A 17,828-nucleotide genomic window follows, 5' to 3' on the forward strand; every position below is an offset into this window, starting at 1 on the left:
ATTGAATGGAATCTTTACCCTTGGAGAAGAACAAAACAAATCAGTTAATAAGAGTTAACAAAAATTTGTTTGAGAACTTGACAAAAGGTGAATAACTTGGATTCCACCGAGGCGTAGCTTAAAATATACTGTTTAATTTCATTTTTACACATTAAAATGTTAATACACAACATCAGACAGCATGAATGAGAAGGTACATTGTGCATTTGTTGACATTCACCTCTGGATCTTTAGGCTCCCCCTCTGCTTAGTCTGCCAAAACACACACTTTTTGTGCAGCTGATCCGGACCAAACCAGCACCTGGTGCAACAACACTTGCTGGGATGGGGCCCCCATAAACCTCCGGAACCACCCTCTTCCTGTCTATATCCATAGGACACATGCTTGTGTCCGCCCAAAAGTAAAACAAAACTAAATCAACCAAAAATGGCCCAAATGTAAAAAGTCCCATGAAAATAAAATAAATGAATAAAACACAGTGTTTGCATGCAATACAACATAGGAGACGTATTAAAGTTCTGCATACATTTGCATAATAAAATGTATAAAAGGCAGCATAGGTGACAGTTATGAAAAGATAAGTGACGAGGCTGTTTTTAAATCAAAACTAGTATTAGTGTTAAACTGCGATTACTAATTTCCCTTAAAAACGAAAGGCCTTTAGCAACTCAAAATGTCAAAAACAGAGGAAAGAGGTACCTTAAGGGTGTGGAGAAAAAAAAAAACTAAATCCATTTCCCTCATGCCAACCCATTACAGCAAAAACAGTCAGAATAATCACAAATTATAATTCATCCACTGCATAATTCAAATTCAAACAAAGGTATCTGCACACGCTCTTCAAACTCTGCTTCAATGAGAAAACATTGTTCCAGAGCCTCCTGATGTGAAAGAATGTTCACGACTCTGAGAGCAGCTTAGACTTGGGCAGGTGTAGGGAATGGATCCCAGTCTCTATGTAACCTAGTGTTAGTACAGTGCGATTCCAGCTTTCCAGTCTAGTTAGTATCACTCTGAATTTCAACCACGAACCCAAAAGGGAGGAAACCAGGTGGCCCATTCAAACGAGAGGCCACTTGAGGGACAGTTCATACAAGTACATTGTTATTCAACCGTCACAAAGAGACCAGCGTCTCTTGGCAATTACAAAGCTGGCAGAACTTCTGCCGTTTCTGCATCTCCCTGAAACAACTGAACATTGATGTTACTCAACCTTCTTCTAGATATCAAACTGAATGCATGTAAAACCATAATGTAAATGCACCATTCATTTACAGATAAATAACGCTACAGTTCCTTGACGTTTCACACAATCTTAATGTCTGATTTTAAAGGAAGGCGCTTAAAAGGAAAACGGAATGCACCAAAACTGAACTGTAACAATCAATTGGTCTTACCGTAGATCTCATTTCTAAATTGTGCCTGGTCTCATGTGTGCCTCTAGTGGAGAAATTACATAAAGTACACATGTTCGAAAATGGCGGTCTCCCTATCAATGGTACTTCATGACATAGAGTGGAAAGACACATCCAGGTGCTCCCAAATACATTTTACAAGACATTCTTATATAAAGAGAATTTCTCTGTTATTACTTTTAAGTTCAATGACACTAAATACACTAAAGATCCACAGATGAACAATTATGATCACGAGCTTAATGGATGAGAGCAACCACTATAAAAGATTTGAACTGGAGGCACACATTTTGCCCGAAAGGCAATTATGGCCAACCACTTGTGCAGTTGATCAGATAACTGAGAACAATGAAAAAGGCACTGGTGATTATAATCTATTCTATACAAATCTGAAATACACAGCAAGTACAGTAATGCATCTTTGCTAAACAATTGTGCGCATTAATCTACATCTCTTTCTTTCACGCCTCTAAACGTCTAGTGCAGGTTCATAAAGGCTATATTTCTAGTCTTATTTATACTACAGTATTTAAACGTAGCCTTAAAATATTTCCAATTTATTATCTACATGTATATTACATCTTCTGAAAATATTTAGGATTGTTTAATATCTAAAAACCAATCAAAAGTGAAAGGCATTGTGCAGTTTATGCATAAAAGAAATTCCCTCGCAGTAACTATTGAATACCCCCTACACACACCTAATTTGCATTGTCAGTTATCCACAAGAGGGGGCTGTTTGTCCTCAAAAGTGGACACCCTTTGCTACAATATTGAAAGGAAATGTGCGTTTCATTCTGAAATTAGAATTTCTTAGAATTCTAGTATTATTTTCAATACTTGCATGTACCTTTTGTCACAGGAATAAACCGGTTCTTCAATAACTAAACTACATCTTTGTTAATCCCTTTCAATGAAATCTCTCCAAATTATATATCTAAATGCCTGGTTGGAAACAGTGAAAACATTTTTAGAAACTCTGTTAAGACATTACGGATATCAGCAGTCCACAATCTGTGCTTGTTTTGGAGGTTCACTGAGTTTTGTTGCTACTTCATAGATGGTGCATCGTGAAGGAAGGGGGTGAAAGAAGAGCGGACGGCCCGTCCCTTCAAAGCCTGCTGAACGCGGAAGTTGTTGACCATACTTCTCTGCACCTGCTCTTCTGCCGATGTGAACAACAAGCTTCGAAACACTGCCAACTGAGAAGGAGACAAAAAGGTATGAGAATATGTAAAAAAATAGGGAACACGTGAAAATAAAGGCATTTTAAATGAGAGCCAAACATAATTTGTATGTAAAAGATGGAGAAAACAGATGTCAGCAGTCGGCCAGATGGGTTTTTCCATTCCATTTCCCTGGTTACCATGGAGCAGTGAAACATGAAGTTGGAATAACAAACAGACTCCCAGCAGAGTTCAGAATGCCAGCATGAGCGGTGTCTCAAAGCATGGATTTATGGCATTCATCAGCTATTTTTTGAAGGCTCATGTACATTCGGAATTTAAAATTCTTAACATTGAATATGAGCCCATTTGAAAACAAATGACGAGTATTAAATGCAAATGTCCAGCAAACCCTGCACTGTTCCTAGCTGTGCATAACCTACGGCTCTGCATGTCACGTTTAGAATTAAGGGGTTCATTTTTGAAGAAAATTAACAAATCTTGCTCATTTGGAGTATTCCTACTTTAACCTCATGTGTTTTCAGATTTAGTTTGATTCAAATGGTCGTATGAACGCAACACTGTCGCTTGGATGCACACCAAAATAATCTGTACAGGACTGGCCGTACAAGGTGGTCCCAACTGAAAACTGAGTGGTTTGCTTACGGTAAGAAATCAATTTGGCCCATTGAAGCAACAAAGCAGCCCAACTACTATGCTAAAAGTGTCAAGGTGATATCAGTGGTTCAACGAATGTGAGTCAAAGGCTGAAGTTGCTATCCATGCAGGGTCAGAATTCATCAAAAATATCCTAAAAACGCGTTCGGAACAACACGAGGGTGAATAATTCATGGCAGAATTGAATTTTTGCGTGAACTTGTAATTGTTTAATTCTTATTACACAATTACATCCATTTGCAAAAATATATTTTTCTATCTGAACTAGTCTTATAAGATAAGTTGGCCAGTACTGTTAAATTTGCTGTCAGGAATAAACATCCACTTTATTTCCCCAATCACATCAGCCTCCTACCTGATCATGACTGACTTCAATGTGCTGTTTCATCACAATCCATGTCACCGCCTCAGTGAGAGGAGGAGTGGTCAGAGAACCTGCGTATGTCCAATAGTCATCCACGTTCTCCGGGAGGAGACACGCAGCGTCGAACTTGGTGAACTCTACCACGCTATCCTGGATGTAAAAGGATGAGGATATTACATACTGCGAAATCGCAAAACAAAACTTATGCAACAAGTTTATTCCTAATCGCACTGTTTCCAAAATATTCTCCTAATCTCATGACAAAGCCAAAACTCAGTGTGTACAAAACATAACGATTAATGACTTGCCTTGTGCCTGACTGCAGGCAGGGCGTCCACCAGTTTCTGCAAACCCTCGTGTCTCTTTCCAATCTGTGGAAAACAGTTTTGCAGTTACAAAAGCCTACTAATCTTAAAAGATTTAAAACTAAATCTGATAATAATTACACACATCAGTACCTTCAGAAAGACTCCAATAACCGCTAGTCCATTCTCCTCAATAACAGCCTCCTCAAACAAACTGTACTTGTCAGAGTTCCAGTGAACAAGGTGGAGCTGTAAATACACAGAAAAGATACACACCCATGAGGATATGAATGAAACTGATCGGCATTTCTCATAATGCCTTTCATTTGGTTCAAGTTACTACAGTTGCTCATGTTGTTACACAATCCCTCAGTTGAACACGGCTAGGTTTTGTGCTTTTGACATGCCGCGATAGAAACGGACAGAACTCCATTCATTCTGGAGCGCTTAGATTCAACCAAGGAGGCGGGAATAAAACCACTTTACGCAATACAGGATACGTTTACAGGGCTGAAATTTGAGCTGTTACACACGCACACTCAGAGACAAATAAGTAGAGCTAAAGTAGTGTTGAGAGCAGCAAGAAGGTCACATTCTCACCAGCACTAACAAAGGTAACTTTGGCTTTTTGGCACAGTACGGTCACTCACACATGTCTGCTTATGTAATTGGCTCTGAGTTAAAGCAGTACAGTGTACTTGTCTTGGATAAGTGCCACATGTTCATCGAGGTGACTATCTCACAATAGGAAGCGCAGATCATTCCTAACGGTAAAGTCTCCACCCTCTTGTCTGTGACGCAAGAGAGAAATACTTCCTTATAGAAAAAACGACTTGCAGATGGCTCGAAAAGATGGATATGGTAGTAACGGAGGGATTGTGTGTTAAAAAGTACTAAAAATACCTCAGCAGGGTAAAGGCGGCGGTCTATGGAGTGTTCAGAGCCCCAGGCGTTGTTCTCCCCCCAGTGAAAATGAAACTGACACAGTCTGAACTGATCCTCCAGAGGTCCTCCTTTCAGAGCTAAAAAGAGAGTTATTTCAGTTTACAGTTTCCCCAAACCACAGAACATTTCAGGCGGTGTATGAGACGAGTACAATTTTTAAAAAATAAATACATTTTGCCTTGTTCTTTGTATCACAGTTAAAACCACTGAAAATTCCTACTTGGACAAACCTAGCATAAATATTATTTCCCTTACAAACTCCGTAAGCATAGTCTCCACCAAAGTAATACAGTTGCTAGTTTTAGTTAATATGAGATCTTCTTTCAGAAGAGTTTTTTTGTCCCAACTATGGACGATTGTGTTGTTAAGATGATTAAAGTAACTTACTGGATTTGTCAGTTGTGTCGTCGTACTCAACCAGAAACGAGTAGCCATTATTCCAGATCTGCTGGCAGGTCCTTGGGTCATATTTTACCTTCAGAGGTCTGAGCTGTGGATCAAAGATGCTTTTACGCACCACAATGTCAATAGGCGACTGGCGATCTCCACCGGGGATGGCGAGCGGCTCCTGCCACATTGGATGCACTGCGAAGAAAATTACCGGTCAAGACAAAGAAAACCCAGGGTAAAACTAAGGCTGCATTTTAAACCTATCATCTACGCAGCATTTCAGCCATCAAAAATATGCAAGTGCAAGCTTAATGCCACAAAATACTGTCCAAGCAGGCAGAATGTACATTGTACAACCAAGGAGATAAACAGATAGATAGACTGATAGATAGATACCTACATTTTACAGCACAAAGTGCAGCATCGTGCGTTGAGTTACACATTTGCTCTGAAATTAAATGCTTAATCCAAAAAGGAAAAAAAAAAAAACAGCAAAAAGAAACGCAAAGCAGCACAAAAAGCAGACGAGCCACCCTTCTGGAAAGTATTAGAGAAGTGAAACTCGAGAAGAAAATATGCTTCCTTCTGTGACTCGATGATTCAAAAAAAAAAAAAAAACCCTGGCATGTGGAATGTCGGGGGAAAAACTGACTGTGGAGCTGCACAGGAAGACGGTCAGCCACCTTTATGAATAGACTTTCCCTTTAGAATGTTATGGACGATCCTTGTGCAAACATGTAAGAGCTCTTTTATGCAGCAAGAAGCTCGTCTTACACAATAACTGCTTGGATTGTGGTCACATGCTCTAGATTCTACAAAAGGAGTTGAATAAAAGCAGCCAGAGTATGTGACCAACTGCCTTTCATGAGATTAAAAATGGCCTTTACTATAATTCCTGTCAGCCATTTAAGTGGTCTAGCAAAGAGGGATTACAACCGTGCTGACCCATTTTATGGAAAGCAAACACAGCATGGGTTCTTGAACTATAACTCTGTTATAAAATATCAAAAGGCGTGCTCATTTAAGCTTAGTCTTGGAGGTCCAAATTTTATAATAAAGTTGATTTGGGATGTTTACTCTGTTATTTTCTATCCCCAAATCATAGCTCGCAGACCACAGTCGATAAAATTATTCTATTTTTTTCCCCTTTGTTAATGTTTACTCATTCCAACAATTAACCGTGTAACCTTTACTTATTAAAGTTTAATGGGTCTATGCACTGATGTGGCTTTCGTGAGATGTATTAAAAAACGGAAAAGACTGGGCATTATTTGTTCATAAACCAATCCGGTTTAGATAAGATAAAGTCTACACAATATAAATTACAGCTATAAGCTACTGCTAATCGCACAGTAAAGATATGAGTATAAATAACAGTTACAGAAATACACAAGAATATGATACTGATCAATCTTGCATTTATAGCATGGTTATGAAGAATTATGAAATTGAATTTTATAACTACTTCCAATAAGTGCAAACTTCGTTTAGCCTAAGTTTAGAACCGTTTTACCCACTTTTTCTTGCAAAAATTATACATATATACACACACACACACACATACTTACTAATATATATATATATATATATATATATATATATATATATATATATATATATATATATATATATATATATATATATATATATAAAGCGCATTTAATGCACTGAAAAGGCTAGACAAGTACTTTACATTTTACAAGTTTCAGGTAATATCTTGTACCTTATTTGAATTTCTTTATCTGCTTGGTTTGCTTATTAGTAACTATTAAAAACAAACCAACAAAGACACACTGATGCTTTTTTTTTAAAAAAAAAAAAAAAAATACATTCTTTTTAAAAGCTCTCATGGAGGGGGAAACGGTTTTATTTTCCCTATAATTAAATATACTCGGTCTCATGTGACTTATATTGCTTCTTCAAGGCCGTTTTCAATGAATGTTTCGCAGACATCATAAACACGGCCCATATCTAGTGGGCGGAGCTTGCGGAAAAAACAAGTGACATGTGAAACATGTAGAGCACGAAGTAAATGAATGGGCTAAGTACATACATCCTTAATGATGACACTCGAGATCAAAACACGATAAACCACCGCAGCTTGCTAAAACATGCACGGGTCATTTCCCGCTGCGTTTCATGCAAACATTCCAATTCACCCAAAACCCGGAAGTCCTCCAAGAAGGCGTTTTCGCTGATAATAAACATATATACTGTAACCGTATAACCGTCGACCGAGTCATAAAGGAGATTACAGCATCTGTAATAAACCCTAGTAGTGGAAACAGCGCGCAAAAAAGACCAACAAAGAGACCAGTCGCCAAAACAAGGTGGTGGGATTTCTATCGTGACACAAACCAAAAAGGTTACAGAAAAAAAACCGCACTAACCTTGACTGAGAAGTAATTTGCTGGAGCATGCAGATAAGTTGCATGCCCGAGCGGGAATCCAGCGCTGGCTCCTGACATGCTTCACCAGATGCCTGTGTATCTTCCGACCGAGAGGCGCGACGATCGCTGTCAGTGTCACCATGTTTGCTTTTACAGTCTAAAACGAATTATACGGGATCAAAAACCGACTCGCGTTAAACCAAAAGCTTGATTAATGGAGGGCGTCGCACCACGGCATGTGAAGTACTGTCTTCTGCGTGCGCTCTCGTGCCAAAAACACTCAACTCGCACCCTAATGATTGGCGGACGAAGGTAAAAAGGGCTGGTTAGCAACACCCACCAAACCCCGAGCGATGATCTAGACGTTTCCAATTGTGTGGGAGCTCGCGGCTTTTGTTTGCAGTCGAGACAGTAGGACGAAAATAACGCGCTTGTGGGCGAACAGGTTTAAATATCCCGATAAAAGGGGATAAAATGGAGGACCACGTCCAGTTGGGGGTCGGGTGTCGAAACTCAATCCAATCAGCTTCATCCACTGAGGGGCGTTAGGGTTTAACTATATGCAGAGGAGGGACACGAGATGGTTAAGTCATATTCAAGTCTTATCTACAATAGTATTACCCATTCATAATATGCAAACTGCGTAATAATAGTGAAAAAAATTTTTTTAAATAAAATAATTACAAAAAAAAAAAAAAAATATATATATATATATATATATATATATATATATATATATATATATATATATATATATATATATATACACACACACAATTTTATCAGCTATATGAGCGATTCAGTAAAAATTATTATATATATATATATATATTTTTTTTACTGATAAAATTGCATTTTATATTTTAAGACACGAAGTTTCCTTTCAGTGATGTAAATGATTTTAATATGCATTATATTTCAATAAAATGATTGTTGCCATTACCCAGATTATATAACTCTGGGTAATATTTGCTTTTTCATGAATCGGTTCATATAACCGATAAAACTGCACGTTATTAAGACGTGTTAGTGATGATTTTGTAATATAATTCAGTTTAATATAATTTATTGTAAATTCAAATTACACCCAGGCTCTAAATGAAGTTCTAGACAAAGTGAACCGGGAAAGATGATTGCGAATAAATAAATAAAAAAAAACACCATTAATAAAACATATCGGAAGAAAAACGTTATTTTATATATAGACATACTTGTATGTATGCATGTATACACGCACGCTCATAACAGAGTGCTGTTTTTTTTGTTGTTTTCACAATAATACTGAAATCATTTACACCACGCAATGGAAAATCAGCACATATTAATAAAATGCAATTGAATTGTGCCAATGTTCGGAACAAAACCGGTTATGCGAACCGATTCGTGGAAAAAAAAACGACTCATAATTTACAAAGGGACAGAAATTTGTCCGAGACACTATGAAGTGCACTCATTCAAACCCTTAATAACGTATCTCCGAACTGGACACCAGAAGGCATTCAACTCCTTGTCAGTGAGGTTTTTCTGCGCAGTATTTGCTCACATCGCGAGAAGGATCGTGAACAAATAAGCCGTTTACAATTGCCACTTAAGTTTTGCATTTTACTCGAAGAGCCAACTAGGGGAAGGGTTGACATGTCATGTAGCATCTTGGATGAACCCTAGTGACGACAAATACCACGTGAACGGTGGACTCTGACATCTACGTGAGCAACAAGTGAAAACAGAACGTTCTTACGTCAAACGTTCTAATGTAAACAACGCACAATTAGGACATTGTACCCTTTTAGCTTTCATTGTAAATAAAGGTCAATGAAATAATGCCCTAGTTTACTCAGCTGCTCAGTCAATGAGGAATGGGCTCATTTATACTACCCAAGTAAAGACTAAAATAAGAATAAAACACAGATGTAAATAGTTGTCTGAATGTATTTTCTTAAAAAAAGGTAACTCACAATATTTTTCTTTGTGGTTCTAAAGCAATGCAACAGAAGACATACAAGCCATCATACAGTAATACATTGTTACTGTAAAATGATTTGGTGATCAGAAATATTACCGAGGCTGTCAACAAAAACAACCTGTAATAAATATGGAATATGGTTTTGAAGATAAAATTAAAAAAAAACAAACGCATCCAAATACCGTGAGCACTTTTGTCAGCCTTTCTAAACCACTGCAAAATACGAAGACACACGCGTTGTAAAAAATACAAAGTTGAAAAGCATTTTATCCATCTTGAGGAAAACCTAACCGAGTGTAGTTCATAAACCAGCCGTTTTCTGTTCCCAAAAACAAAGGACAGAAGGAAAAGACGACATCCATTGAGCTTGAACCTTATTGTACAGATATATTTACATGTTTGGTAAGAGAAACCGTACAAAAATTCAACTGGAGGAAAATCCTCTATTGTGGGCAGGTGAAATCTTGTCAATGGCGCTAGTCAAGAGCGATGATGTCTTCATCATCATCGGCCGGCTGCTGGTCGAGGCGCTTGCGCTTGGACGCAGCGTCATCTGTATCAGCATCATGATGCTTCCTCTTGCGGTTACTAGACTCCTGGGAAGCGTCCATGGTGCTCGAGGACGGTTCTTCGTCCGAGTCTACGATAAGGACATCATCGTCCTCTGCAGCTGCTGGAAACATGAGAAAAGTACATGACTTAAACTTTCTCGTCCGTAAAAAACTAAACGAGATGTTTAGCTTTTAAAGAATGAGGTTTTCTTACCTTTAGATGAGGTAGACGGCTGGGCAGAATCTTTGTTCCCGTTGGCAATGTTTTTCCCTTCTTCTGGGGCACTTGGTGCGGGCGCCTTATCTGGGGCGTCACCTACTACTTCAAACTCGACATCCTTTTCCAATTCCTCGCTGCAATAAATGCAACATACATTTTAATATAAAGAAACCCAAAGTATCGTTCTTTAAGCTAAATGAGGCCTCGCTGACCTGTGAATTACATTGACTATGAGAGTGTAATCCTGCAGGAAATCATCTGCTTGAAGACGGCTCCCATTCCGAATCCCAAAGTCAGACAAAAACTTGTTATTGTTTGCTGCAGAGAAACAGAGAGCCCAGCACTTTAAAACAAAGCACAGAATATGTTATAGTAGGAAAAGATGCCCTCTAGGGGCCGACTCAATTCACACCTTCAGTCTCTCCTTCCTCTGAAGAGATGAGGATCGTTCCTTTTCCATCTTCTATTTGCACATCTGGTGCCACCATGCCAAACTTCTCCTTCAGTATCTGAAAAAGCAACGCCATGAATAAATACTCAAACCAGACTTGAATCTCTTTGAGAGAATACAAAGATCAAGGTTTTTGGATAAAAAAAATACTGGCACCTTGTCCTGAAGAGCTTGCACAATGGTCTTGTGCACATTGAGTTTGACTGTGACCTCAGGTTTGCTGGCACACACGTAACAGCTGGCATTGGGAGGGTCCAGTGCACATGGTACAAGAAGCTTTTTCCTGGGGTTTGGCTGCTTATTCAGGAAGATCTTCAAAAAAAAGAACAGACAACAACATAGGAGTAAGGCTATGGGCCATAGGAATATGGAAGTAGGTTTGCATTATTTCCATTAAGTGGGCAAATTCAAGTTGTGAATTAAAAATCCCAATAGTAATGCGCCAATTTTGCAAAAAAACTCCCATATAAGTAATGTTTTTTGTTTATTTATTTATTTTTTTCACATTAACAAGCCACTTGACATACAAGTTCATACTTTAATGTACTATAACCTCAAAAGCCTTAACTACTACGGCAGGAAACGGGTCATGCAAGTAGACAAATGCAAAGACCACAAGTGTGAGTATTTGGACAGGCCTTATAACTTCCACCTACACCACTTGACAAGACTTTCAAAAACAGGGTCAGTTCAGAAAGGTCATGATTGAAGTTTTTTGCTGAGATGTAATCATCTTAAACCAAGTGAGAAAAACAAATGCAAAGATGTGTTAGATCAGACAGAACATGATGCAATTCATCACAAAGTGTCAAAGGAGCAACAGCCTAAAGTTACCGTGCGACACTGCTCGAAGTCTGAGTTGAGAATCTTCAGAGCCTCCATAACAATGAGACCAGCGATGACTGCATTAGTGGTGGCTATTGCTGGAATGATGTTCCCCGCCATGGCTAAATGAAAAGGCATCACAGTTTACCCTTTTATTGAAACATTTGATTATGAACTAATGTTTAATTGCCAAGGCTATAATACGTTAATTTGAAGTGGAGATCTTGGTAAATAAAGCTTTTATAAAAGTATTAAGCCATAAACAGGACAACTAATATATAAAAAAAAAAAATTAAGCACCAACTAAAAAAATTATTTCAAATAAGTTAAGGAAATAGTATCAATACAGCCATCCAAACACTTACATTTGACATCAAAGCGGCTTTTCATGTTCATGCTGAAGACGTTCATGCGCAAATTTGAGGCTGCTGTTACGAAGTCCATGGCTGGAGGATCATCCTGAAAACAACAGCACAAACAAAGTTCACACCGAACATCACAATTTCTTCCAGAAAAAAAAAAAATGAAAAAAAAAAAAGTTCTCACCTTGTCCCAGACTAGCTCTGCACCATCACCCTTCTCTGTCAGCTGAGATCGGAGTGTTTCCACACTGCGGTGGAAGAGCTGAGCGTAACCTTGAACGCCCAACACCTGCTGGTCCTTCAGACCTGTGCCACAGGCCTCCTCCTGAGAACATTCTTTCACACACACACACACAAAACACAGCCACATTAACACGTCTTTTAAACTTATGTATTTATATAACTCGACAATTCCAGAACAGATACACACCAGTCTGCTGGATTTCAGTCCAATCTAGAGGTAATGGGGCTTTTCTCTTCTTCCACAACTTATCCATGGTCAACAGATACATGATGTCATCTTTAAAAAGCTGAAAGGAAGCACAAGATGATGACTTTTAGACTAGTTCTAAAAACAACAGCCTGGGTAATGAAGTAATGTCGTACATAAAAAAGACCTAGCAACCTTGTTGAAGAGTTTAACAGGATCGTAGCCCGTGGATCGAGCCCACTCTTTAGTAGACACTCGCTTGATGTCTCCATCCTGATCGGAGGCTGTGGCTCGGGCTGCTGCGTCTGCAGGGTTCCCTGTAGTCAAACGACTTCTCATCAAAACGTTGTAACTCAAACTTGTGTTACACTTGCATGCACACAGAACACTAAATCACACATTTATATCTCATTCAAGCATATTTATCACCACAAAAAGAATGGCCACCACTGAAGTAGTAAAGTAAGTAAGTTGCAGATGTGATTACTCACAAGCAGCCTCAGGGTCAGCTGTGTCAGGTGACACCTCCTGATCTGCATCCTCCTCACCAAAAAGCTGACTATGGAAGCAATTCAAAAATGACGTGTTAGTAAGTTGTTGATGTTTATTGCCACATCAGCGTCTAAGGCTATCTTCATGCCAAAAGCTGAATGGGAACAAGAAAAGATTTACAAACAAAACCAAATACACAAAAGCAGATAAAATTACTCAAAATGACATGTATACAGAGGACAATAATTAAATTAGCTCTCATTAACAAGCTAAAAGTAATGATGAGCATCACATACAGAGCATCAAAAGGTCTTTACTACAACCCAGCACAATAAAAAAATGACAAAAATATTTTGCTATTGTAGAGCAGAAAGGACTTCTAAAAGTAATATTAAAATATAGTTTATATGGTTATTAAAACTGCATCCTTTAAGGAATATTAAAAAAAATGTTAATCCATGTACAGTTGATATTGTAAATCTGTTACATTTTGTTCTTTTAGTATGAATTAAATTGATTTCCACCATTTATGATATTATGAAAAAATATATACATAAAAGTTGGGTGGGGGTAATAGCACCCTATCAAAACGTAAAAAAAAAATTAATAATTTTATTAGATTAATCAATTAGGCATCTTTTTTGATTAACAATTAAAGCCATAAAAAGAATTCTGAAAACTTGTCAATGCTACCAACACTATGCATTAATAACATAACAGCAGTATTTAAAAAGGCTACAACGTGGTAATGTTTCTGAAGTAATTAATCCTAATAATTAGAGACGCTGCACAGACACGCACATTAATGCATACAGTATTGTTTGTGGAAAGTGCACTAACATTTTAAGCAATGCCATCCTTGAACACTGAAAACAATATAAACTGCAATTTCAGAACTAAGCCGAGTCTAATTCCGTTTGAAGGAGACGTGCTGGTGCAGAGAACTTACTTGAAGAGATATTTGGCCCACACGATGCAGTGAATGGGTTCTGAGGGCGTGTTGCGAATGGTGCAACCTGGGAAGGTTTTCTGCGTAGGTTTGGGCTGGCACTCGTAGCACTCCGTCTGACCCTGGAATTGGGGCGATTCACAAAACGCGGATGCCAACGGCGTCACATTGAGGCGATACAGCATGCATGTGCCAAAAAGAGCTGTTGATTTAAAAGAAGAGCCTTGCCTTCTTGATAACGGTGACTTGTCCCAGATAGCCAGCTGTGCCGCTCTCAATGAGGGGAATGTCAGCAGCCAAACACATCCTGTTGACGTGATTCCTGGCCGCTGCAGAGAGAACAGAAAAAGAAAAGACGCGTTTAGATGGATATTTTAGAAAGGTAGCATTCCTACCAGAGACTGCTGAAAAAAAAAAATCATACCTCTGTTGTCCAAAGCATTCATGACGAGCTGGAAATTTCGGAAGAATTCCACGTTGTAGTCTGGGCTGCGAAGCACAACAAAAAAAATGTGTGCATCAAACTTTAGTGCTTTTAGATAGCATCCACACACACAAACTGTATTTTGAAATGCACATAAGCCAAGCCTTTCTCTTGGTAATAATGTAACCAAACTCACTTCATGATGCTGTCATGGTAGGCAGTGATGTTCGCAGATGGACAGAACCGCAGCACGCTCTCCTTGGCAACCTGAAACACGCTAATAAGTTCATGTCTCATACGGATTTCGAAACCGTTCGTGTTGAAGTCAGTTACACCATTTACCTGAGCTTTAGACTTTCCAACATGTTTCTTCTGAAACAGGAACTGTCTGTTAAGGTTGCTGACGTCAATGGTGTCCAGATCGATCTGTAAATGAGGATAGTTCAAAATAGTGGATAATAACGGTCTTTGTTTACGATAATTTTCTGTTTTATTAATGCTGAGATTATTACTACTTATTTCAGTCATGCATTTTAAAGTCCTTATAGAACACCCTAAAAAGTCAATTCTTGCCACTAACATTTAATTGCATAAATAAAAACACATATCATCAGCATCATCTTTGCAGGTAATAAATGCTTTAGTACCATTTGAGAAATTTTACTTTGTCAGGTTACAATTTTACCTCAACTCAAGATTTAGTACACTAAACAACTGTTTATTTAAAACTATATAGGCTATGTGAAATGTCCTGCTATTAAACAGATTCATAACCTAGTGTGCATTGCAAGATGAATGATGGCTGAAACTATAATGATATCAATCCTGTTACTTTTGCATAGACACAACGGAAGCTGCATCATAACAAACCTTACAATTAGAGACGACGGCACGATGTTGTTTACAATAAATAACACTTTGTATGGTATCAGGTTTGCAATATTAAGGCGTTTTTGCATTTTAAACTACTCTTTTCTCAAACGCAAGGAACAATAACCACAGCACGCCGTATTAAAGTGTGGCCACATTGGTCAATGTTTTCAAGGGACACGGTATCGCACAAAACATGGCGCGAAAGAAAAGGGCTGGATAATACGTTTAGAACTGGACGAAAAGCACCGCGTTCATTTAAAAACTCAACGCAACGCGTAACGGACGCAAGTCGCGACTTTCGTTTTGATTTCGGGATGTTAGAAGTGAAGATCTGTGATAATGGGGCCTGACTGATGCAGCACAAAGAGAGTCCGCCTTCTTCCAACTTACCACTTCAATATTCTTAAAGCCGGTGAGCACCAGGTTTTTCAGCAGCTCGCAGCCGATGCCTCCCGCGCCGACCACCAGCACCCGGCAGGAGGACAGGGAGTCGGCGAGCTCTTTGCGGAGAGGTCCCACCAGTTGTGCCATTGTCGGCTCGGCGTTTCGGCGGCGCGGACAGGCAGCGGTTTGATCCTGCGGGGAGGGAAGAGGCTCGCGCATGCGCAGAGAACGGGCGCGCTGTGAAAGAACGCGCAGCTGGTTTAACTGGCGACCTCTGCTGGAGCGGCTGAGCTGGAGACGTGACTGAATAAATCCTAAAGACATGTCAAGTGAAAGGAGACGCACAAATATTTAAATCAGGATAAAATTTGCAAATGCGTTAGCTAACATGATTTACAATTCAGCTAAAAGGCCTAGCTATGCATTTTATTCAATAGCAATTGTCATTCATTGCTAATATTACTTTGTAAAAAATAAAATAGTTTATTGTTTATTCGAGCTAGTGAATTAATGTTAACATTAAAAAAAAAAAAAAAAAAAAAAAAAATATAGTATAATATATATATATATATATATATATATATATATATATATATATATATATAAATCAAAAGTGGTTGTGACTACTAATAAATGATTGATAGTGTTAAGTAGTTAAGTGAGACTTTAGTATCATTCAATATTACTATTGTAGTAAAAAAATAACATATATATATATATATATATATATATATATATATATATATATATATATATATATATATATATATATATATATATATATATATATGCATTACCTTTGATGCTTTTTATGTATATTTAAATAGACGTAAATACTGTATATTGAATAGCAATATACAGAAATACAAAATAAAAAATAAACAAATAGCCTAATATAATGATTCAGTGTTGATTTAATCATTTAGCAATTTACAGAACATTACTCCCTTAAAAATCTTCATGGAAACGTGTATATGTACGTGTATTGCTTTTGAATAAAACAAATCAGTATTTTTGATATTGTATTACTTCTATTGTTTATTTATTTAATTGTTTATTTAGATAAAAATAAAGAATAGAAATAGAATGAAAGTTAAAGGAATAGTTCACGCAAAAATGAAAATTACCTCATAATTACCCTGTTCTAGGTGTATATAAACTCTGACTGTGTTCAATGAAAGAAGAAATTCATATACTTCTAGGATGGCTTGGGGGTGAATAAATTCTTAGGTAATTTTCATTTAACTAATCATTTAACATTTCATGTATAAGTTCATTTCTAACCATACACACACGTGTTGTAGGGGGACTTTCCATAGGCGTATTGGTTTTTATATTGTACAGACTGTATGTGTTGTTGTCCTATACCTAAACCTACCCCTTACAGGAAACTGTTGACCATTTTTGACAATTGTTTTTCTAAAAATGAAACCTGTATGTTTTATAAACTTCTTTCCTCATGGGGACCTAAAAATGTATCCACAAGGTCAAAATTTACTGGTAGTCCTATCCTTGTGGGGACATTTGGTTAACGTGATAAATACCAGGTGCACACACACAAGCATATATATATATATATATATATATATATATATATATATATATATATATATATATATATATATATATATATATATATACTACACCTTCATTCCCTACAAAGTGCAGTTCACTTTAGAGAGTGAAAAATCCATATATATAGATATAGATCACAATTCTGTGAATTCACAATAGATATAGATCACAATTGCTGTGCATTAAATAGCCACTGAAGAATAGTTGTGAAGTCAGAGAGGTGTTATTCTCAGAATAAGGATGTCTTTTCTAGTGAACTGAATTGCACACCCTGCTCTCATGACCAAAAAAAGAGAAAAAAATGAAACCAATTCTTTAAGGGGAGTTGAATTCAAGAAAGTCAAAATGAACGTAGATTAAGTGAACGCCTTTGTACTGTAATTACATATAGAAATAAAAAGTATATAGAGAAACCTTTATATTGCTTGTAGTAAACGTGAAAGGCAGGCTGAGTGAATCAAATCTAACAGTAGTTTGTGTGAGTAATAAGGTGTTGATTGTATATCACTATGATCACTATGTAACACTAGGCACCTCAAGTCAAAATGAGTCACACTTTACACTTACGAAGCAAATTAACATTTCCGATGTCAGTTACTAAAGAAATAAAAATTGCACAGCGCCGGTGGTTTCCTCAGAGGTTTTGATGTTCTGCTGAATCAGTCCGGTCTTTCA

General features: G+C 37.6%; 2 protein-coding genes across 5 annotated transcripts; both read right to left on the reverse strand.

Moving 5' to 3' along the window:
- Positions 1–114: 114 nt before the first annotated feature.
- On the reverse strand, positions 115–8,127 carry ca5a (carbonic anhydrase Va). 3 transcript variants are annotated; one of them, XM_043227492.1, is made up of 8 exons: positions 7,885–8,127; positions 7,655–7,811; positions 5,262–5,459; positions 4,833–4,951; positions 4,083–4,178; positions 3,933–3,995; positions 3,616–3,774; positions 115–2,618 (listed from the first exon to the last, which is right to left on the reverse strand). In XM_043227492.1, the coding sequence occupies exons 2-8, from the start codon at positions 7,794–7,796 to the stop codon at positions 2,466–2,468; spliced, it is 930 nt and encodes a 309-aa protein (XP_043083427.1). In that variant the 5' UTR covers positions 7,797–7,811; positions 7,885–8,127; the 3' UTR covers positions 115–2,465. The 3 variants fall into 3 exon arrangements, with proteins under 3 accessions (XP_043083427.1, XP_043083426.1, XP_043083429.1); XM_043227491.1 differs by having other exon boundaries at positions 7,655–8,126; XM_043227494.1 differs by lacking the exons at positions 7,655–7,811; positions 7,885–8,127 and adding an exon at positions 5,665–5,837.
- Positions 8,128–9,565: 1,438 nt separating this feature from the next.
- uba2 (ubiquitin-like modifier activating enzyme 2) lies at positions 9,566–15,917 on the reverse strand. Of its 2 annotated transcripts, none has more exons than XM_043227490.1 (17): positions 15,585–15,917; positions 14,664–14,747; positions 14,518–14,588; positions 14,322–14,386; positions 14,126–14,226; positions 13,898–14,019; positions 12,948–13,015; positions 12,652–12,773; positions 12,457–12,556; positions 12,211–12,362; positions 12,030–12,123; positions 11,674–11,786; positions 10,996–11,151; positions 10,801–10,897; positions 10,601–10,706; positions 10,383–10,522; positions 9,566–10,287 (listed from the first exon to the last, which is right to left on the reverse strand). In XM_043227490.1, the coding sequence occupies exons 1-17, from the start codon at positions 15,900–15,902 to the stop codon at positions 10,094–10,096; spliced, it is 2,103 nt and encodes a 700-aa protein (XP_043083425.1). In that variant the 5' UTR covers positions 15,903–15,917; the 3' UTR covers positions 9,566–10,093. The 2 variants fall into 2 exon arrangements, with proteins under 2 accessions (XP_043083425.1, XP_043083424.1); XM_043227489.1 differs by having other exon boundaries at positions 9,566–10,290.
- Positions 15,918–17,828: the final 1,911 nt, after the last annotated feature.

This window comes from Puntigrus tetrazona, chromosome 25 (genome assembly GCF_018831695.1).
Source record: "Puntigrus tetrazona isolate hp1 chromosome 25, ASM1883169v1, whole genome shotgun sequence".
Taxonomy (NCBI): Eukaryota; Metazoa; Chordata; class Actinopteri; order Cypriniformes; family Cyprinidae; genus Puntigrus; species Puntigrus tetrazona.